Source organism: Sarcophilus harrisii, chromosome 1, assembly GCF_902635505.1.
Source record: "Sarcophilus harrisii chromosome 1, mSarHar1.11, whole genome shotgun sequence".
Lineage (NCBI taxonomy): Eukaryota > Metazoa > Chordata > Mammalia > Dasyuromorphia > Dasyuridae > Sarcophilus > Sarcophilus harrisii.
The window spans coordinates 644,174,404-644,196,793 of NC_045426.1; the positions used below are offsets into that span (position 1 = coordinate 644,174,404).

General features: G+C 44.8%; 2 protein-coding genes across 8 annotated transcripts in view; one reads left to right on the plus strand and one right to left on the minus strand.

Moving 5' to 3' along the window:
- IQANK1 (IQ motif and ankyrin repeat containing 1) overlaps positions 1-10,950 on the minus strand; it is a 50,325-nt gene extending 39,375 nt beyond the window's left edge. For 4 of the 5 annotated variants that reach the window (XR_004231147.1, XR_004231146.1, XM_031947433.1 and 1 more), the window contains exons 1-2: positions 10,749-10,950; positions 7,498-7,611 (exon numbers count right to left, since the gene is read on the minus strand). Coding sequence is in view for 3 of the 5 variants with exons in the window: in XM_031947433.1 (XP_031803293.1) it covers positions 7,498-7,611; positions 10,749-10,875 (241 nt within the window). In the remaining 2 variants the exon portion in view is untranslated. The remainder of the gene's footprint in view (positions 1-7,497; positions 7,612-10,748) is intronic. The other variant, XM_012541952.3, reaches the window with a different exon arrangement.
- The window catches only part of FAM83H (family with sequence similarity 83 member H), a 33,296-nt gene continuing 14,127 nt past the window's right edge, over positions 3,222-22,390 (plus strand). Inside the window, exon 1 of one of the 3 annotated variants that reach the window (XM_031947432.1) lies at positions 3,222-3,895. In XM_031947432.1, the coding sequence (XP_031803292.1) occupies positions 3,293-3,895 (603 nt within the window). In that variant the 5' untranslated portion in view covers positions 3,222-3,292. Of the gene's footprint in view, positions 3,896-12,035; positions 12,346-15,768; positions 15,878-22,390 lie in introns of those variants that run through there. The other 2 variants (XM_023496617.2, XM_012541951.3) reach the window with 2 other exon arrangements.

Here is a 22,390-nt window from a genome sequence, read left to right on the forward strand (position 1 = left end):
ATTACATATGGAAAGTAAGGAAGTACAAAGGGACATAGGATCGTTGATTTAGAGCTAGGAGAAATTTGAGGTGATCTAGTCCCACTCATTCATTTGACAGGTGAGGAAACTGAGACCTAGAGAGGTTATGTGATTGCTCAGTCACACAAGTAGGGAATGACTGAGCCAGACTCCAGCTCTAGCACCTAGTACACTGACCACACTCCAGCTCCAAGTTACAGGTAGGACTTGTTTGGGGGAAATTCGGACATGTCTGGCCACTGACCCCTGACTTCCAAGGGCTAGTCCATCTCCCTCTGAAGGTAGCTTTAGCTTCTTCCTATAATGCCTAAAGGGGAATTGAAGGCCTGGAAAGATTAGTGACTCACCAGGTCACCCAGCAAGCCAGGGTCATGGGAAGGCGGTCAGATTTGGGGACTCCCGACAGAAGTGCCTTCAGTGACCACTGAATGGAGGTGAGGCAGCACTTAGGATTGTCTTCTTCCATGCTCCCTAATGGGCCCATATTACATCCACTACTACTTTCCCTAATGCTTGTCTTGGCCCTGCCCAGCACACCCCTCCCCCCAGGGCTGCTCTTCTTGCCACTTCCCAGGGCCAATGGGGAGAGGAAAGAAAGGGAGGGGAGGGTGGGGAATCAGGGAGATGGGGGAGGGTTCTGGGAGGCCAAACTTGAAGGGCCGGTAGGTGGAGGAATTTATGGAGCTCTGGGCGTTGGTGTGACTCACCCGAAACAGACTGTGGTGGGAAGAAGTGAGGAAGGGGAGGGATTGAGATACTGCTGTTAGAGAACCCCCACCCAGGTCCCTTCTTCAGTACTGTTTGTCTCATCTTGGCCCTACCCAGTTGCACCCCTTGGCCCCTTCCTATTTTTTGTCTCCCTAGGACCAACTTCTACTGGACTTTTACATACCCAAATACTTTAGAAGAAAGTATTTGTTTAACAATTATGTTTTGGTTAAAAGAGCCCCCTTTTCACACTCTCATAAGCAAGGAAGCCTTGAGTCTGTGTGAAATAGCACATCAAGTGATGGGGTGATGAAAGAAGAGGGGAGAAGGGAGGAAGTGCTGAAATTAGTACAGAAGTCAGCAATTCTGGCCATCTGGCCATCTTTGGTCTTTTTCTCTGGATTCCTTGACTTTGAGGTAAAGCTCATACTCATACATTTGGCATTCAAGGCCTTTCACAATCTGGAAGGTCTGGTTTTATCTCCTCTTCTTTTATCTCTGCATACTGCATGATTTCCCATTCCTATATTCTCAGATCAAAAAGGAACCTCAAAAGTCTAATCTAATACAACCCATAGCTGAGTGGGAATCCCCTCTGTAAGCTTCCCATCAAGTAGTCATTCAGCATTTGTTCGTGGGCCTCCTGTCCACTTTTGGACAGCCCTCATTGTCAGGAACCTTTGCCCGACATCTCTCCTGAACCTGCCTCCTTTCAGCATCTACCCTTTGCTCCTCATTTAGCTCTCTCAAGATAACCTCTTGTGCTTCAAAAGCTCTTCTAATACTTGAAGGCAGCAATCACACTCCCCCTCAGCCAGGATGCTCACAGCTCTCAAACATATCTTGCACCTTCAAGCCTCTAAACATTTGCTTACCCGAGTATCCTCCACTGACCCAAAACCTACCCAACATTACAGATTGTCTACAAGCTCAGGCTTTCCTCAGTGATCAGCAAATACCTCAATTACCTTACCCTCACTTTCTGTCCTAGTCTACAAAGATTTCCCCTTCCTATTTATAGTTACATTCCTCTGAGCCCACAGAATTCAAGGTAGGCTCCCATCGGCTCCACTACTCAATACTGCTTATGTGCCACCTCCTATTGTTAGTAATCTTTTCCAATATAGCTCATGGAGGGCACAGTATAAAAGAAAAAGACCTAAACTTGGATTCAGAAGAGCCCTGATTTGGATTTAGTTTGGATATTTGGATAATTAGGCAAGTCTCTTAAACTCTGAGCTGTGGTCTCCCACTTTACTTGTTGGTGTGAGGATCAAATGAGATAATGTATGTTAAACACTTTGTAAACCTTTCAAAGACTCTATGTGCCATCTATAATCTCCTCAAATAGCTCTGGGCATAGGGATTTATACTCTCTGTACTGTATTCCTATAGTGTTCCCCTAGAAGCAAACACAGTCAGACCCACACAGATTTCAGAATCTCTGGATTTGGAGTTTGTTTCCCTGGTCATTGAGGGCTGGGTCAGTTGGCTGGAAGGCTGATTGTTTATTAGTTAGTGAGTTAGGGAGGATTTGAGTTCTGGATTTCCTAATATCAGTGAGGGTCTGGGACTTTTCTGAATTCCTAGGATTTGGGGAACAGAAAGGCATGTTCAATATCATTTAGAGGAGTGAGACTTGTCCAGCATCACTCAGTAGAAAAGTTAGAATTCAAATTCAGGCTCTCAGATTCCAAATTCAATATAGTTTCTTTTAGACCATATTATCTTTCAAATTTAAGATATCCTAAGTTTAGTACCCTTTTTTTGAACAGCTACACTGCTTGACAACTAATTCTATGATCAATGGTTTGTCACTACAAAACCAAGTGGTCAGTGAGGGTTCAAGGTACCCTTGCTCCTTAAGGGTCCAAGGCACACAGTCTAAGTGAGGGTTTAAGGTTTGAGTTTCCCGGTCCATCAGCAGGGGGTTGAAGTGATTCCATATAAGGAAGTGCTGTGGGTGTACGCCCAGCCCAGATACAGGACCCAACAAGTTGCTGTAAACACATTGTCAGATCCTGTCTCTGTGAAAGCTGCCTCTCTCTCACTCTGTCTCTGTGTAGCTCTACCTTGGTTTGGCTAACCAGGCCTGTGGCCCATAAAGTCCCTGCTGCCATGTGTCAGCCTGTTAGTCAGCCTCTGAGGCCTGGCTGAGAGGCGGCAGCTCGGAGTCCCTATAAACTCTCCAACATAGCCTGGCCTAGTCCCAGCCTTCCTGGGCTGAAAGAGACACTCGGAAAGCTCTCAGGCTGGAGGTGCTGGCTGGAGGACCGGGAGGGTGCTTGGGGGAAGAGGCAGACGGACCAGACAGGATACCGGCTGGCTGACAGGCAGGCAAGCACGGGACCACGGAGGGGTGGGTGAGCCTGAGGGCTGGCCTGTCCTGGCACTCATCTCTGGGAATTTGTGCCATTTTTAAATACTTTGCTGGAAGTTGGTCAGAGATAACACTTTGGGCAACATGACCAGCCCCTCAAGGGTGTTGGGGACTGAGACTGTACTGTGACCAGTAGAGAAGGGCAGACAGTCATTTGAGGTGCAACAGCCTAGATTGGACATCATGTCTGGGAAGCGTAGTCGGTCCCGTAGACCCCGAACTAAAAAACAGGGCCGGGGTCGGAAGGGAGGGGGTGAGACAGGTTCTGTGGTTGAGACTAGGCCACTGGCCTCAGGGGCCCCCCAGGATGGGGCGGGTCAGGGAAAGCACGTGATAGAGGAAATGGATGAGATGGGCAAGTCAGTTCCTGTGGGGCACCCTGAACCAATGGTCAGATCAGATTGCTCAGGGGCAATAGAGGTGGTAGAGGCTTCAACTGCAAGCCCAGAACTGGTGTTAGTCTCAGCCATGGAGCTGGGGGGATATGGGGCCAGCTGCCCTGACCCGGCCCTGGCCCAGGAGGTATTGAGACTCCAAGAGGTCCAGCTGTGTCTGGAGAGGGAGCAACTCTTATTGGAGGACCGCCGGCAGCAGATCCAGCTACAATTGCAGTTGGAGGAGCAACTGTGGCGAGAAGAACAGCTATGGCAAGAGGAACAGCGATGGCTGGAGCAGTTACAAGAAGAGCATGCATGGGTACGAATGGAGGGGATTGAGTTGGCCCTGGAACTGGAGCAGCTAAGGACAGGTGGCTTTGAACAGCAAGAGGAACAGGTGCATGTTCAGGTAAGTCATTGAGAGAAGAACTAGGGCCTACAGCCAAGGGGCACCACTGGAGGTGGTGTATATTTTCAATTAGTCACTGACATCTTGGAGGGATGGATGAACCACCGAGAGGACTCCACAGAGATACTAGTCACTGATGTCTCAATTGGTGGACAAGCTGGTCACTGATCCCATGGGGCCTGGGCAGGGAGAACCATGTCCTCTTAGGGAAGGGACTAGTGAGGAATAGCTAAGTGTGTATGGGAAATTGACTAGAAAAGGCAATAGAATAGATATATTGCTTTAATCGTATATTGGGCAACTGATGTTATGTCTGTCTTAGAAGGAGCTGGGGGGATAAAGCATAAGAAGGCAAGCAGTTTGGGGGATGTGATGGAACACATTCTGAGCAATGGGTTGGCAAGTATGTGATAGAACATGTTCTGGGAAGGGGCTGCTGAAAGACATGATGGAGCATGTTCTAAGCAAGAGTGGGGAGAGCTAGCAAAGAGTTAATAGATCATGACATGGGCAAGGGGGTTAGTAGTCTTATAATGGAGCATTTGGTAAACAGAGGTTTGGAGGATGTATGATAGAATGTGGAATGAAATACGTTCTAGGCAAGAATCTGAGGAGATGATAAGCATGTATGATGGGCTGTATTCTGTACAACCAGTGATGGAATCTTTTTGAGGAAGCAATCAAGGAGGCTTAGTACATATGAGTAATGGGAAATGTTCTGGGAGAGGATGCTGGCCAGGTAAGGAATATGAAATGGGTGCATTCAAATGGGCAGACTGGAAACCAAAAATCTGTGAAATGGGTTTACAGGGATTAGTACAGGAGAAAGGAGGAACTGCTATAGAATCCCAGGTCAACATGAGGTAGAGAAGGAATAATAAGAATGGAGAAATTAGGGGTGAAATTGTTCCTGTGGAGATGATATGCATCTATGTGTTCAGATGATGCTATGTTAGGGACAGCATGTGTGTGTGTGTGTTTTTGGAGCAGCACTCCCATAAGAAGGATGTTCCCAGGAGGAGATCATATGCATATCTACATGTGTGTATGGGGAATCATCTGTTTGCTTGAAGTGCAGGGTATATGTTCATGTTTGTGTTGATGGGAGAGACTGAGCCTGAGTGTGGTGAGTCAGGACTGATAGAGAGCAGAGAAAGCTCATGTTTCTAAGCATCCTCTTCTGCCCTACCCCCATCTCCCCTTAAGGGCTGGTTTCCTGGTTGATTTGTCCCCCTCCCTGGCATTTATTGGGTGCTTAGGGATCAGGGAAGCACGCCATGGCTGTATTCATTACTCCCATTAAGGAGGCTGGCCCTAGCCTCAGACTCAGCTGGGGCTATTTCAGGGACTCAGATGTGAGGCTTGGCAGGGTGGGGGTGTATTGGGAAAGGTAAACAGTTGTTCTCCCTAAACTCTCCCAGAGGGTGGCTTCTCCTGGAACCTTTGATCCAACTTGGGGAATCTTGTGAGACCTAGAGGCTTGAGATATAGGATTGGAAGGAATGGAATGAGAAGGGTTGAGGGCTATGAATAGCACACATCTCTTGAGTCTGGGGAGACCAGTATGTGCTTCCATAGATTGGACATGGTTTTGTGATAGTGACATGCATTGGTAAGTGCTGATAAATGGGAAGATTGAAGCATCTTGGTGGGAGTAATTGAGATTTGGAAATGTAGAGGAATTGATTTTTCAGGATTAGCTTAAAATTTCACCAGTATCACCCTAGGGTAAGCAGGGATCAGTCATAAATGAGAAAAATATTTCTGGGAGCATATTGAACTCATTTAGGGTTCATTACATGTTTTCATTACATGTTTTTCTGGGATCACTCTGGGTTATTTTGAGGACCAGAGAGCATAATCTATTTAGTTTGAAGCTGCTTTGTCCTGCTGTTTGGGGTTCCCCAGGATGGAAACGAACTTCCTCCTAATCTCTTCCTCTGAATCTTGTTTTCCTTCAAGGGTCAACTCAGGCGTCACCTCCTCCTGGAAGCCTCCCCTCATCTTCTCAGGGCAATCTCTCCCTCCTCAACTTTCCTGGTCCTGGGCATCTTTGTTTCCATGTTGCATCTCTTCTACAGAATGTAAGGTCTTGAGGACAGAATTATATTTTTGTCTCTTTATCCCCAGTGCTAAGACCAGTGTGCTGAGCAAATAAGTCACTTAATACATATTAGATGAGTTGAATTGGGATTATTTACTCTGCTCTAGTTAGACATTTAAAATACTGTGTTCATTTCTGGGTGCCATACTTTAGGAAGGCTATTGATAAGCAAGAAAGAGAAAGGAGGAAGTGCAGCCAGAATGAGGAAGGGCCTACCTACCATTCATCCTGTAAGTGAGAGGTGAAGGAACCTTCCATCTAGTCAGTATGTATCCTGTATGTACCAATCAATTTACCTATTGTCTCTGCTTCTTATGAGGGCAAGTACTTCAGTGCCTTTTTTTTTTTTTTTTCCGCTGAGGCAATTGGAGTTAAGTGACTTGCCCAGGGTTATACAGCTAGGAAGTATTAAGTGTCTGAGATCACATTTGAACTCAGGTCCTCCTGATTTCAAGCCTGGTGCTCTATCCACTGAGCCACCTAGCTGCCCCCCACCTTTTTTTTTTTTTTTTTTTAATATATATCTACAGAGTTCAGTTTAGTGCCTATACATTGTAACTTCTTAATAGGGGCTTGTTGATTGGGCGAACTTGGGAATGAATAGCCTAGGAAAGAGAAGACTTGGGAAGTCTCAAAAATATGAGTAAAGTTTTAACCTTTGGGGCACTCTGTATATGTGGCTGTGCTAAATTACAGGAATATAGATTTAGTGTTGAAGCAACCTCAGAGATTATTTGGTCTAACCCACTCATTTTTCAGAGAGGGAGACTAATGTAACTCAAGGTTATATGGGTAATAAGTACTGATTTGAACACAAATGTTTTGAACCCAACTCTTGACTTCAATCAAGTATAATGATCTTTCTAACATAATACTACCTCTTTCTTAAATCTCTTCTCTGATCTCAATCTCTACCCCATTTTTGCTCTTACCTCTCCCCTACAACAGACTAAACCCATACTTAACTATGGATAGACCCACATCAAATTTAATTGATCTTTATCATTAAATCTAAGACATTATCTTCAACAAAAATATTTTCAATAGCTAATCATCTAACCCTACTATTACCCTGTCCAATTCCCTCCCCTCCAGTACGGTTATAAGAGTGACACTATCCTGAACTCTGGGGGAACACAAGCTTCTCTTTTGACCAGTTTTCCACTCCAAATTCAGGAATTAAGAACGAATCTCTGGAGATGATTGGGGTTTGAAGAAGTTTTCAGTAGGTCAGAAGTGGATTAGAGAGGCAGAATTTAGGAGATACCTATTAGATCTGAGGTAGATTTGGAGAAGCTGAAGGGAATGTATATGTTAAGTCTAAAGGTTATTCAGTAAGTCAGGAAAGAGTTGGTAGGAGTCTGAGGAGTACCCATTGCATCAGATATAAAATTAGAGGTGGGGTAGGAAGGCCCTTAATAGTCAGTGAAAAAGGGAATTGGGGGTAGGGTTGAGGATCGGCCCTGGGACTGTGGTTGGGGGAGGCCCATGAACTCACCAGGAGGTGCCCTTGATTTAGGCCCAGGGCTAGGCTTTGTCACCTTCCGAGATACTGCAGGAGATCTTACCCCCCGCTTTTTACCACTCATCCTCTTGTGACAGGGGGAGTTGACTGAGAGGGGGATCAGAAGGAAAAGACAGGTAGCAGAATGATTGAAGAGGGTGCTAAAGATGGGAATTACTGAGGAAGGTTCAAAGGAAAAAGAGAGGAAGAAATCATGGGAGAGATAGGTAGGGAAGAGAAGAAGGGAACATCAGAGGAAGGAGAGATGAGATGAAAGTAGAAATGGTTAAGTGAAAAGGAATCAAGAGAGGAGATGAATGAGGGGAGAATCAGAGTATATTCATTCGTTCAACAAACATTTATTTAGTGCTATGTACCAGGCACTGTGCTAAAGGCAGCTCTGAGGGAGATAGTCAGATAAGGAGTAGACTGGGAGAAATTGTGGGAAACAGGGAGAGGCCAAAGAAAAGCAAGGAAAAGAGTAGTTGAAGAAGAAATCAGAGGGAATAAGGAGGGAGTGATTGGGGAAGTCAGAAGATGACAGGGGAAGGGTAACTGAAGGCAGAGATAACTGAATCCAGTTATTATGGTATATTTCCAAATAGATGTTCCACAGCTATCTCAAACTCAACATGGCCAACATGGAATTTATTATCTTTCCCCCTAAGTGCTAAGTTTAAAGCTATTCTTTAAACTTCCCTATTTCTCTCACTTTCTCGCCACTCACAATGCTACCATACCTAAATCAAACCCTTTTCTCTTTTAGCCCAGACTATTGCAACAACTCTATTGCTCTTCATTTTTTCCTATCTTCAATCATTCTTCACATACCTGTTAAAATAATCTTCCTAAGAGGCAGATCTTATATCACTCCCCTATTCTATAGTTCCCATTGCCTTTAGGACAAAATATAAACTCCTTACCCTGGCATTTAGGCCTTCCAATCTCATTTCTGTTACCTCAAAAACTGGACTCCATACTCCATCTGCCCACTCCATGCACTCACACAAGCCGTTCCCAAAAATGAATTCCTTTCTAATCTTTTCCTCTGAATCTTATTTTCCTTCAAGGGTCAGCTCAGATATCACCTCTTCCTGGAAGCCTTCCCTCATCTTTTTATGTGTTAGCACCCTCTCCCTCAACTTTTCTTGGTCATCTTTCTTTCCATGTTTTACCTCTTCTACACAATATAAGGATAGTTATTATATTTTTGTCTCAGTATCCTCAATGTCAAGATCAGTGTCTTGCAAAATAAGTCCCTTAAAACATGTTTACTCTGTCCTGGTTAAACATCTGTAGTACTGCGTTCATTTCTGGTCTGGGGAAGGCCTTTAAGAAGGGCATTGATAAGCAAGAGAGAGAATAGAGAAGGGCAGTCAGCGTGAGGAAGGGCCTACTATTCATTTTATGAGTAATAGTTGAAGGCATCTTCCATCTATAGCCTAGTGTGTATCCTGTATATACCAGTTAATTTACATATTGTCTCTGCCTCTTAGAATGTCAACTCTTTGAGGGCAAAGACTGCCAATGGTTTGTTGTTATTCACATCTCCAGAGCTTAGTCTAGTGCCTATACATAATAAACTCTCAATAAGTGCTTGCTGAGTGAACTTGATTAGCTTAGGGAAGAAGTGGAGAGGGAACTATATTTGTCTTCAAGCATTTGAAGTATATGAAAGAAAGGCTAATTTTCATAGCTCTTTTTGAAGTGGCAAATAGTGGAAATCTGAGGGAGTGCCCATAAATTGGAGAATGGATGAACAAATTACGGTATATAAATGTGATGGAATACTTTTGTATTATAAGAAAGAATGGAGATGTTTTTAGTGAAACCTGGAAATACCTATGTGAACTGATATAGGCTAAACAGATCCAGGTGAACAATTTGTGTACCACAATTTACACAAAGGCAACTGACCTTGAAATAAGTAAGAACTTTTATCTATAACCAACAATGATTTCAGAGTACTAATGATGAAACAAGCTACCCTTTTCCTGACAGAGGTGAAACAGTTTAAAATGAGACAATTTTTTTGTTTAATGTGGCCAAAATGGAATTTTGTTTTTACTAGCTTTGTTTTGGATTGGATTTTGTTTTTGTTTAGTTCTCATGGGGGGGGGGGAGAAGGTTTGGGGGTATCCCCATTGGGTGAAAAGGATATAATTTTAAAAAGAGAACTAAGAGGAGTGGATGGAAGTTAATGTCTCCCTATCCTTTAAGAAAAGGATTTTGTGTTGTAAAGGACAACTGCTCAAAGTGTTTTTAAATGCATAAAGCACACAGGATTAGCAAGGAAAACAATTATGTTGAAATACAATGATCAAAATCAGAACAACAAATTCACAGACTCTAGGTTAAGAACCCCTGCTGGAAGGTAAAAGACAACTACCCAGACTGCATTTAAAGCCGTTCACAACCAAGTTTCAGCCTTCCTTTCCAGGCTGATCACTTTTCCTCACAAACTAGGTTCCCGCCAGACTAGCCTCCTTGTAGCACTCCCAACAATGGCACGCAACTCCACGCAAACCTTGGTGCGGGAACACACTCATCCTTTCGCCCTTCTCTCTTAAAATCCTTAGCTTTCTTTAAGGTTCAGATTGCGGGCTTTCCCTGGAAGAATTATTTTTTTTTATTCCTTGTGAATGTCCCCTCTCTCTCCCCATCCTCCTCCAGCTGTCATGCATATACTTATGTTTATGTTACATCACCCAGTAGGCTCTAAGCTTCTTGAGGGCAGGGACCATCTTTTTCATTTTGTTTTTGCATCACCAACACCTGAACTCAAAAGAGGTGGCTCAAGAAGGGACCAGCGGGAGGGTAAGATCGAGAGGCTGCTTTGGGAAGAGAAAAAGAGGTGAGACAGAGAAGGGGGAGGGGCCACGGGAGGGGGCGTGGCCAAGGCAGGGGGTCACAGGAGAGGAATCAAAGAAGAAGAGGAGGGGATAAGGCTTAGCTGGGGAGGTCAGGTGAGAAGCGGGGTGAAGTAGGAGGGGCAAAAAAAGACGAAGAGAAGGTGACTGGAGCGGGGAGATTAGAAGGGAGTGAGAAGAGTCAGAAGAGGAGGAGGGGGGGGGTGACCGAGAAGGGGACATCGGAAGAGGGGAGGGGGTGACAGAACAGAAAAGAAGAAACGAGGGCAGGGAGGAAAAGAGGTAGAACAGGTTTTCACAGAGGTCACTAGACCCGCTTCCGGTTCCGGTCCCGCCCCTTCCCTCTTGGCCTCCTCCCCTCCCCAAATTTCGCACCTGGGCGGCGGCCCGCCCCGCCCCTCCCGCTGCCGGCTGGGGCTGGTTTCCCGGCAACACCAAGTTCGTGCCAGCCTGCGCGCTCTCGGGCTCTCAGGTTCCGGGAGAGTGCGGCGTGAATGCGCATGCCCGCGCGCGGCCCTGCAGGGCTCGGCGTGCCCACACGGGGGCGCCTCCTGCCCGGCGCTGCGTCTGTCAGTTCTGGTGGGGGGTTCCGTGGTTCTCTTTAGGGTCCTAAATCCGGGGCCATCATCTTGAAGGAACAGCACATTTGAGGGCCTTAGTTTGGGGACAGGCGTATTAGGTTGTGCCGAGGCGGGGTTCTGCTTCTGCTGCACTCTTAGCTTTCCCTTACCCAGAGTCTTTATTTTTGTTCTGTGGTTGGGCGGGTCGGTGCCTAGAAGCGGAAGGCGGAAGAGCCGAGTGCGAATCCGGCCTCGGGCGCGAGCTCCCCGAGCCGGTGCGGGCCTCTTGGCCCCGATTGCTTCCGTTCCCCCCGTCTGCGGATCTCGGGCTAGCAGGCTGAGCGTGTTAGCGCCTTGTCAGAGTAGTTCTGTACATCTCGGACTGGGGCAGCGAGGTGGCAGAGGAGACCGGCTGCCAGACACTAGCGGTGTGACTGCGCAAGTCTCCTGACCCTGTTTCCCTCAGTTTTCCCGCCTGTACAATGGGCCGGAGAAGAGAATGCAAAGCAGGCCCGGTGCTTGCCGAGAAAACGCCAAAAGCCGCCCTGAAGGCAAGGAGGCGTGGGGTCTTTCTGAGCTCAGAGCTGCCCAGGGCCTGCTGGTTCTCTCCCTCGGGCGCCGAAAGCCCCCCAGCAGGTGCTGCCCGCTTTCCTGTGGGAGGGATCACCTTCCACCGTGGGAATCCCCTCCTTCCCCCGACCTCACCGTGTCCGGACCCATACCGCAGCCGGCCTGAGTCAGGGCCTCCTCGCCTTTCTGGCCGCCCACTCCATCTCGCGGTCTCCACTCTCTAACTCAGTCTTCCGCCGGCAGATTGCTCTAACTAAGCAACACTGAACGGTGTGATTTCTTTGCTCAGTGACTCTCCGGTTCCATGTTGATTCTAAGATAAAGTGAAAACTCCTCTTCGGCCTTGAAAGCCTTTAACAATCTGGCTCCAGCGGAACTGAAGACTTATTACACGTTATTCCCTTTCGCACCACACCGTACGCCTGCTGTTCCTCAAACCGAACCCACGCGGGGCCTTTGCTCGGGCTTCCTCCCTCTCCCCAGCCCCGGGGCCGGAATGCCGTCCTTATTCCTCTCGGCCGGCCGGCAGCCTTTTCCGTGCAATTCTCAGCACTTCCGTCCTCCCCCGTGTTTTGCGCGCTTTTCCATTTGTGGATTATAATTTCCTTGGGAATAAGGACCGTTGCACTTTTTTTCTTCAGAACGCATCACCTAGCAGCAGACTGTTTAAAATATTTGCTGGATTGAATTGAACCGAACCTGCCTTTTCAGTCAGTGAACCTCAAGCCTGTATTGAATATTTGCTATGTACTAAACATTGTGCTAAGAGCTGGGGATATGAGGAAAGGCAGAAGACAATCTTCTCCTCAAGAAGCTTGCAGAGTTAATGGGTGAGACAATAGGTAAATAACTAGGTACATACAAGATATTTAGATGGAAGATAGCTTGAGACGGAAAGGCAGGGGTGTGGGATGGGAAAGAGCTCCTGGGGCAGGTGAGATTTGAGCTGAGTCTTGAAAGAAGGTAAAACAAGAGGCGGAGGTAAGGAAAGGGAACAGAATATTCCAGCCACTGGGGGAGGGGGTGGATAAGAGCACTAAGGAGGGAGACAGAGGCCAGTTATAATCGGATCAATAGAATGTATGGAGGTGAACAAAGTATAATAAAACTTTTTTTTTAAAGAAGGAGCTAGGTTATGAAGAGCTTTATTTCTTTTTACCTTAAACTTGTTTTTTTTCAATTCCAAATTCTTTTTCTCCCTCCAGTTCTTACCTTACCCTTGAAGAAGACAAATATTATAATGCCCATTATACATGTGAAGTCATGCAAAACATATTTTTGAAAATCTTTAAATGTCATACAAAGTTTATGTTTGATATTAGAGGTAATAGGAAGCCAATGGAGTTTATTGAAAAGGGGATGACACAACCAGAGCTATGCTTTAGAAAAAATCATTTTGGTAGTTGTACAGAAAATGGATCATGGTGGGGAGGGATTTGGGAGGTGATGTGGTCCTAATCTAGGGTTACAGCTGTATGAGTGGAGAGAAGAAAACCTATATGAGAAATGTTTTGGTAAAAAAAGAAAAGATTTGGCAAAGAATTGTGTGTGTATATAGGGTATGTGAGAGTGGGGAGCTGGTAATGGCAGAATTCAGCAATCATAAGAAAGCTGGGAAAAGAACAAGGTTTGGGGAAATGTTCTAATACTCAGTTTGGGACATCTGAATTTAAGATGCCTGTAGTGCATTCAGCTTGAGATGTCCAAGAGGCAATTCATGATATTTGACTACATAAGTCAGGAGAGAAGTTAGGGCTGAATATTTAGACCTGGAAATCATCTGCATCAAGATAATAGTCGCATCCATGAAACCTTATGAGATTACTGTGTGAGACAGTATTGGAAAAAAAAAAAAAAAAAGAGAAGGCTTAGATCCTTGGGGAACATGGAATCTGTAGTTTAGTGGGTATGACCTATATGAAGAACTAATAGAGGAAACAGAGAAGAAGCTGGTCAAATAGGAGAACTAGGGAAAACAATGCTATGAAAACCCACAAAGGAGAGAATATCTAGGAGAGAAAGGTGATCAACAGTATTAAAGATAGCAGAGAGGTCAAGAAAGATGAAGACCAGGAAAAGATAATTAGGTTTAGCATTTAATTTAGCAATTAAGAGATCTTTAGGATAGTTTCAGCTGAATGGTGAGGCTGGAGGTTGCAAAGAGCTTAGATGGAGTTGGAGGCACTGATAATAGATAACTTTCACAAGGCATTTATCCACAAAGAGAAGAATAATAACTATGAGAGGATAGACTCACTGGAAGGCTTTTTAAGGATGGAAAGATGTAGACATGTTTATAGGAGGTAGATGAAGCCAATAGATAGGAAATTAAAGAAAAGAAAGAAGGGGATAGCAGAAGAAGCAATTTGCTGGAGAAATAGGGAGGGGATTGGTATATGTGCTTATAGAGGATTTGAGCTTGACAAGGAGACAAGCTACCTCTTAATTTGAGAAAGGATGAAGGAGAAGACAGTGGTGGCAGAAGGATGTGAGATGAGGAAGAGAGGAAAAGGGAAGCTCTCAGTAGTGCGCCTTATCCTAGAGTAGGAATTAAGAATACTGTGAGAAACTAGAGGAGAAATGAGAATCTTTAAAATAGTAGCTGTGGAAAACGGGATAGCACATTGTTTATTTACCTTGCTGCAGTGAGGACCCAGATGAGATTAGATAATATTATTTTCTCCATTTCCTTTCACTAACATTGGATAGGAAGTTAAGGAAGTAGGTGATAGGAGTAACCCAGCAGGATGGAGTTTGTCAAGGTGTAATTGTCAACAAAATAAGATGGTGATAGATTCAAGGATAAAGGATAATGACAAATGTCTTCTTAACCTTGGGTTTGTGTATTTGCTTTAAAAATATATATATATATATATATATATATATATATATATGTTGGTAATTGGTAATTCAGTATAATTGGTTTTCTGTGTAATCCCACATCTTTTATTTTATTCATTTAAAAACATTATTTTAAGAAGGGATACACAGTCTTCTGAGGCAGGCCAAAGGGTCCAAGATACACCAAATGTTCAGATCCCTTAGTCTAGAATATGTAACAGATTCTCAGCTTTTGCCAGATGAGAATACCTACAGCTCTTTGAAATTGGGCAACCTGTCTCATGTGTCCTTACATTACAGTTACAGTTCAAGTCCAGAATGTACCCCCTCCTCTTCTTTGCTTTTCAAACTTCTTGTATTTCTTCAAAATTCAGGAAAATTCAGAACCCGGATCTCTCTTTCTCAATTGTAGTATACTCTTTCTCAAATTAATTCAATTTCAAATTACTTTGTATCATATTGATTTGTATACAAAGTAGTTCAGAGGAGCCAGGGAAGGGGTATTTGAGGGAGTTTTGGAGTCTCTCCTTGCTTTAGAAATTAGTTTAGTGCCTTGCACATGGTAGGTGTCCAATAAATGTTTAATAGAATAGAATTTTATTTCTTTCTATTCCATTCTGGAAAAATTTACTAAGTTCGTTAATGTGCATAAAACACTGTGCCTGGGTTTTGGGGGATACACTCCTGCCCCCAGGGTCTTTGCTCATGAAAGTCACTATTGCTTGGAATTCCCCCTCTTGCTCGATTTTGTTGAATTCCCTTCTCTTTAAAGTTCCTTTTAAAAGTTATCTCTAGAAAGCCTTCCTGACTCTCCCGATTGAGAACAACCTTTCCCAGATTTTCCTTCAGAGAGCATTTTGTATCATAGTTTTCAGTGTATTTTTGATGTAAGATAATGTATTATATATGGTTACGACAGCCTCCTGTTGAATTGCAACTTCTTAGGGGGCAGGGACAGTGCTTTTGAAGCTCACTCAAACTGGATCATAGAAGATGAAGGCTTTCCTGCCTAAATTCCACAGTAATCTCAGTGTCTCTGACGAAAATATGGGATGAGCTAGGGTCAGGGGAGCCGTAGGTTTAAGGAAGTCACAGCTTGGTGTAGCTCTCCCTGTCCTGGAAAGGCAGGTCCTGACCTGGGGAAGGCTCCCAGGAGAGCCTTGTCTGCCCCAGGACTTTTCTATCCTGTACCCTGATTTCTGCTTCAGTTAAGGTCCCGGGGCAAAGGAATGGCTCTGGAAGGGAGCAGGAGAGGAGGGAAGTAAGGGAGCTCCGGAGTTTGTGTGTCTCCCTCTCAGCCGGGGTGGGGCCTTGCTCCCCGCCCCCCCAGAGGTGCTGCCCGGGCAGGCCGGGCAGGCAAAGAGGGGGCTGGGCAGGGCTGGGCTGGGCTGGGGGAGGGAGCGTGTGAATCAGTCCGTGGGGCAGGGAGGCAGGGAGCGGCAGCGGGGTGGGGTGCGGGTGCGGAGGGGACAGCCTGGGCCGGCACCAGGTCAGTGGTCACCTCCGGAGAGCCCTGGGCCCTCACCTGGCCAGGTAAGGTTTCCCCTGTCTCACTTCCCTAACTCACACTGCGGGGGCGGGGTTAGGTCAGGCTTGAGTTCCAGCACCTTAGGCAGAGCTAAGGAGATGGTAGAGGTGAGAGGAAAAGGGAGATTATGAAATAGAAGTTCAGATCCAGGCTTTGGAGGGTCTCTGTGTGTGTGTTGTGTGTGTGTGTATGTGTATGTGTACTTACTCGGGATAGCTTCAAGTGCTCTGGGCTCAGAGTGGGGAAATTTGCCTTGTAAGTACAATATGTGAGTCCCTCTGGGTGTGTCTGGGAAAATGAGTGTGAGACACAGGGCTATGGGGGGCAGGGGTTGTGGGGAGCACCCTGGCCCGACTCCCTACCTTTCCAGCCTTTTTCTCTCCAGCCTAATTTTTTTGGGGGTGGAGTAACTTAAGGCAGCTTTGGGGACCCAATGTTTTTAATGACCTCCTCAGCCTTCAGTCCCCCTACCTATTTCCTTGGTTGGTCTGTCCTCTCAGCCCTTCCTACTGAGGGCTTGTCTATGAGACGTAGAGAGCTGAGAAGGCAAGATTCCAGGTGGGGGGGAAATAGTGTCCCTGGAGGGGGGCCGAAGATCAGAGTGAGGTCAGAATGATCTGGGATATGGGCAGGTTTGGGCGAGGCGAGCTTTGGGAGGAGGACTTAGTGACTCCCTGCTCTCCTTTCCTGGGGCCAAGAAAGAAACTCCAGCGTGGTGGTATTGAGAGGAACCTTAGGGAGACAGGGAGTATACTCCCCTCTGTCTTTGAACCTAGGAGGAAACTGAGGCCTAAGGTGGTGTAAGTGCCAGGTAGAGTGGGGGAGGGGTGGGAAGCAACTGGGGGACGATACTTGTCCTAAGAACTTCTGCAAAGCTGTTGTCAAAATGAGATTAGAACCTGGGTCTACTGACTTTTAGGACTAGGGGTAGTTATTGTCTGCAAATTACTCAAGTTAACTGGTAGTCTCTGTTCCCTTTCTGTCTATGACCCATTTCTTCTCTTTCTGAGCTCCACTTTTTGTTTGCGACTTTTATGGCCCCCAAAACCAAGATAAATATCTGCTTGTTTCCTCTCTGTGGCCCCAACAATTTCCTATTTGAACTTCCATTGAGTCCTGATTCTCCCTTTCAGTATATGAATCAATTTTTATTCTAGCTCTTTTTTTTTGTTCAGGGCCCAACTTTCCTTCTTTTGATCTATTATTTTTTTTGTAAGCCCTTTTGAAAAGTCCGCTACCCTACTTTCTATCAGTCCTTCCTGTCAATGCCCTCTATATCCTAGCTAAAGTCCCCCATTTCCTATTTGTGCCCTCCGCATCCAAGTTAAATTCATGCTTCTTGCTTGTGTCCCTATTTCCTATATAAATACCCCTACTTCCTGTCTGTACCCCCCATTCCTCTATAACACTCTTATTTCCTGTAACTAGGACATGTCTTTATGTCCTAGTTAAACTTCCTCTCTATACCCACCATTTCCTATCTAAAACCTCTACTTTCCTGTATATATATCCCCATTTCCCACATAAACACCCCTACTTCCTGTCTTGTGTCCCCATTTCCTATATAAATACCACTACTTCCTGTCTGTGCCCCCCATTTCCTACATAAATACCCCTACTTCCTTCTGTGCTCCCCACTTCCTACATAAACACCCCTACTTCCGGTTTTGCCCCCTATTTCTTACATAAACAACCCTACTTCCAGTCTGTGCCCTCCATTTCCTACATAAACAGCCCTACTTCCTGTCTGTGCCCCCCATTTCCTATATAAATATTCCTATTTCTTGTCTTTTCCTTATATCCCACATGAACACGCCTGCTTCCTATGTTTCTCCTCCTCTCCTTGAAAAATAGAGAGGGAAAATACCCCTGCTTCCTGACTGAGTTGGCTTCTAAGCTTCAGTGACTTGCCATTAGTATATTTTAGAGTGTGACTACTTAACTTGGATTGTGTCATGGACTGCGTTTGGCTGTTGGTTCACCTGTGGATCCTCTCAGAATGTTTTTAAATGAATAAAATAAAGTGCATAGAGTTGGAGGAAATCAATTAAATCATAGTTATTGATTTTTTCTTAAGTTTGATGTTGCCAGGTTAAGAACCCTTGGTGTTGATGGAGAATAACCTGTAAATAATATGCCTGTGAAGTTATAGAGGGTCATCGTTATGATGGTTAAAGATCAGGGAGGATAGGAATCATGGCTGGGAGTCAAAGGTTAGATTTTGGGGGTTGGGTGGAGGGTCATAGTTCACCGGGCTATAGGGGATAACTGGAGGGGTGGAAATTGAGGCTGATATTAAAGGCCTTAAATGTCTGTCTTAGTACTTCTAGACTTTGGGATCAATGAGATCATAAACTTATAGATCACAGATGTTGGAGATTATGTACAGAATCTCATAATTGGTAGGATCTTTAGGGCTCATGGAGACCACCTTCCTTAGCAAGAATCCCTTCTAGGATATAACTTGACCATTCCTTCATTACAAGTGGGAAAATTGAGGATCAGAGAGAGAAAGTGAGTTATCTATGATCCCACAGAAGGAAATAATGGAGCCAGATTATTTCCACTATGCCATACTATTTCCAGAGCCCCTCCATTTGGATTTGAGGGGGACATAGGGACTCTTGAACTATTTCTGAGGCTGTTCTAGATACATAGAATGTAGCCTTGGGAGAATGTAAATTCCTTGAAGACAAGGACTAATTCTTTTTGATTTTGTATCCCCCAACATGTGCCAAATGATTGGCACATAGTGGTTACTTAATAAATGCTTATTGATTGACCAATCGATTCACAGACCTCATGTGGTCAGTTAAAATAACTTCCCAGCTTAACTCTCTCGAGTGCCCTACTTATTTTAGGGGTTTGTGATTCCTGTAGGGTTAGGGTACTTTCCCGGGCTTAGAGTTTGAATAGACCTCACCACAGGAGGGAGGTGATTGGCCTCTTCCCCTATTTTCAGAGGGCACCTACCTGTGTCTTAAATCTCAGAATCTCTTTCAGGACTATTTCTAGTTGTCTGAATGGAATCGCTCCTGTTTTGCCTTAGTCGTGTCCTGTGTTTCATACCCCAGGAAAGGCAGGTTAGACCCAGGGAAGGGAAAAGGCTAAGGACTTTACTTGACAGCCTGGGAGGCCAGTTCTCCTTGGTACTCTGGCTTCTCATTGAAGTAGTTTATCCTATCTCTATAGCCACCAGGGTTGAAGGCAGGCACTCAAGAGGTTATTAATAAAGTTAGGAGGTGGAAGGAGGGAAGAAAGAATAAAAATGAATGAAAGAAAGTTAAGTTCTTGATAAATAGAAGTGACTGGGATAGGATGAGAAATTTTGAGGAAAAAGATTTTCTAAAAGGACAAAGGGGTTGGAGAGAAGGAGGTGAGAGAAGGGGTTGGGGGAAAAGGAGGGAGCTGGTGAGAGGAGATTGGGGAGAATGAGAACAATGGGGGTGAGGAACAGAGAGAATGAGGATTAGGACAGGAAGGGGAGAATGGATTTTGGGGAGGAAAATGAAGAACTTTGAAGGAAGGAAGAGTAGAATAATGGGTATAGAGATGGTAAGAAATGAATTGAAAACAAATGAGAGTCATTACAGAATATCAGAGTTGGAAGGGACCTTGGAAGCCATGAAACCACCTTGTATCTGGACAGGAATCCCCCTATCAAATCTTTACTTGAAGATCCCATCTCCAGAGGATGCCTATTCTATTTTTGGATTGTGTTGTTAGGAATTGTCCTAATTTTTAGGGAGAAAGGACTGGGAGAGGAAGGAGTTTGCAAAGGAGTGGGAGCTGGTTTGGTGTACTGGAAAGATTTATAAGGCCTAATTTTAAATCTCAGCACGTAGACTCAGCCTGTCACATATCCTGTGATGAGGGACAGGGGATGCTGTGTGACCATAGGTTAGTCACTTTTCTCTCTGAATCTCAGTTATTTTGTCTGTCAAAGGAAGGGCTTGGACTAGACATGTAAGGTCATGCAAGGTTCCTTCCATTGCTAATATTTTATGAATCTATAAGTGTAATTGGAGAGTTGAAGGGCCTGGGGAAGAATGGTAAGTCTAGGAAGGGTGTGTCTATGGGGGCACATGCCCAGAAGACCAAGGTTAAATCCAGAGTGGCAGAAACATGGACAGTATAAGATCTGCATACAATTGTAGATTTTTCAGATCCATTGAACATCGTATTTCTCCATTTCTGGATGGGGAGAGAGGGCACTTTTTACACCTCAGGCCTTAGTGGTAAAGAGATATTTTTGACTTTTTCGGTTCTGGGGAAGCCTGTCATAGGCTTGGTAGTAATAATTTTTTTCTTTTTTTGGTGGGGGAAGGAGTTTAAACTACAGAGTCTTTCAGGTGAATACAAAGTTTGTGAGGGTTAACTGTAATTACTGCATATAGGCAAAATAACAATGATGTCAAAGGATAAATTGGATTTTTAGTTTTGTAATTTAAGTTTTCAAGAATTAAGTAAAAATTTTAAAAATTGTATTTCCTTTTTAGTTTTTTTGCAGTAATAAGAGCTGGCTCAAGATCTAGGAAGACCAGTGTTCAAATCCTGCATTTTGAAATATGCTGACCATGTGACTGGGCAAATCACTTAAATTCTCAATGCTCTAGGCAACTCTTTAAGACTGGAAGTGCAGAGATGATGCTGACCTGCATTGTAGAGGGAGTTTCCTTATTTGGGATCTGCTTATACCAGATTATGAAATCATGGGCCCAGTTCCTATCCTCATTTTTCTCTACTGATTAAAAAAAAAAAGAAAAAGAAAAATGTTTTTCTAGTTTGTATCCATATGTAGCAAGTGAGAAACTTTTTCTAACCAGGAGGAAGGAAGGAAAGGAAGGAAACAAACATTTGTTAAGTACCTACATATATATGTGTCTGGTATTATCCTTAGCACTTTTACACATATCTCATTTAATTTTTTTTTTTTTTATAATTGAGGAAACTGAGGCAGACAGGTAAAGTAACTTGTCCAAGGTCAACACACCTAGTAAGCATCTGAAGCTAGATTTGATCTCTGGTCTTCTGACTCTAGTCTCAGCAGTGTATTCACTATACACTCTCCCCCCTCCCCCAATCTGCCTCATAGATGACAGTGGTTGTCTACTACAGGGTCGAACCACCTCAGAGAAGTGGTGCCCTGCAAAGAGCTTTGGACTTTGGGTACTGAATTTGGACCTGGCCACTTAGTACCTATGAGACCTGGGCATGTACTGGGTCTCAAATGTCTTGATTAATAAAATGAGAGAATTGACCTTTAGATTAGATGACTTCTAACATCCAAATATCTTGAGCCCCTGATTGCTTGGCTCTCGGGAAGGTCTGCCTGTGTATGGTTAATGGATTCAGCTGGAACTCCCTAGAAAACAAGATTCACTTCTGTTCACTATAGGATGTGGCTTGTAGACGGTAGGAAAGGGAAAGGGAGAGGGAGAGTAATTAGGGTCTTGAGGAGATAAAGTTGAGACCTTTGGGTAGTAGGGTCTATGGGTGGAGCATAATTAAGGGTCTTTGGAAGACTAGCAGGAGTCTGTGTATGTGTGTGTGTGTGTAACATCATACAGTCAAGGATTTAGAGTTGAAAGAGACTTCTGGAGGTTACATAGTCCAACTCCTCTCATTTCACAGGTGAGAAAACTTAGGTTAAGTGATTTGCCCAACAGTAAATAGCAGTCACTATTTGAACTCAGTTCTTCTGACCCCATGCACTGTTCTTTCTCCTATCTCTATCCTACCTCCCTCTCCTCCCCATACACACACCACAGCCTAACAGTCTAAGTATAAGAAAAAATTCTTTTCATTCATAAGTAAGTGTGTGTAATGTTAGGGGATGACAATATACGTATATAAGTAATTTCTGGGCTAACAAAAGCAAGTTTTGCTTATATGCAATGGGAAAGTGGAGGAATAAAATATTCCTTCAGGTAGGTAATGGTGTTGGTGTGGATGCATGTTTGTGTATAAGTGTGTGTGTGTGTATCAATGGGAAAGTAACTGGTGTCTGGTTAGTGGTTTGGAAGGGCTCTTGTGCTTCTCCACTCCGGGTTTTCCAGCTGCCTCTATGAGGGGGCGTGGCTGGCCCTCCCCCTACCTCTCCCCGCCCAGGTAAAGGCAACCTGGGGTTCCAGGTCTCCGCCCCGAGGCTGTTCAGGCCCTGCCCCGCTCTGGGAGATGAGCTTACAGGGGCGGGGCCTAGGTGTCGCCTGATGCAATATCCCTGCTCCCCCTCCAGGCTGGGTGGAGGCAGCTCAGGCCTGGACACCTGGGTTATTTCCTTTCCTCTTGTGTTAGTGAGAGCTCATCCCAGGCTGGGTCTTTCCATTTTACACCCTCATCCATAGGGGATTTTGAGAGGCTTTAATTGGGGGTGTGTTCCAGGTTCTATCCTCTTTGCAGCAGAAGTAATAAATAAGGGTCATGAGGTTGGGGGGTCTTGAATTCCTGGCTGATTAGTGATGATGAAGGGAGCTAAGAAGAGTGGAGGAGAGAGAGGTTCCCTATATCTCTTTATA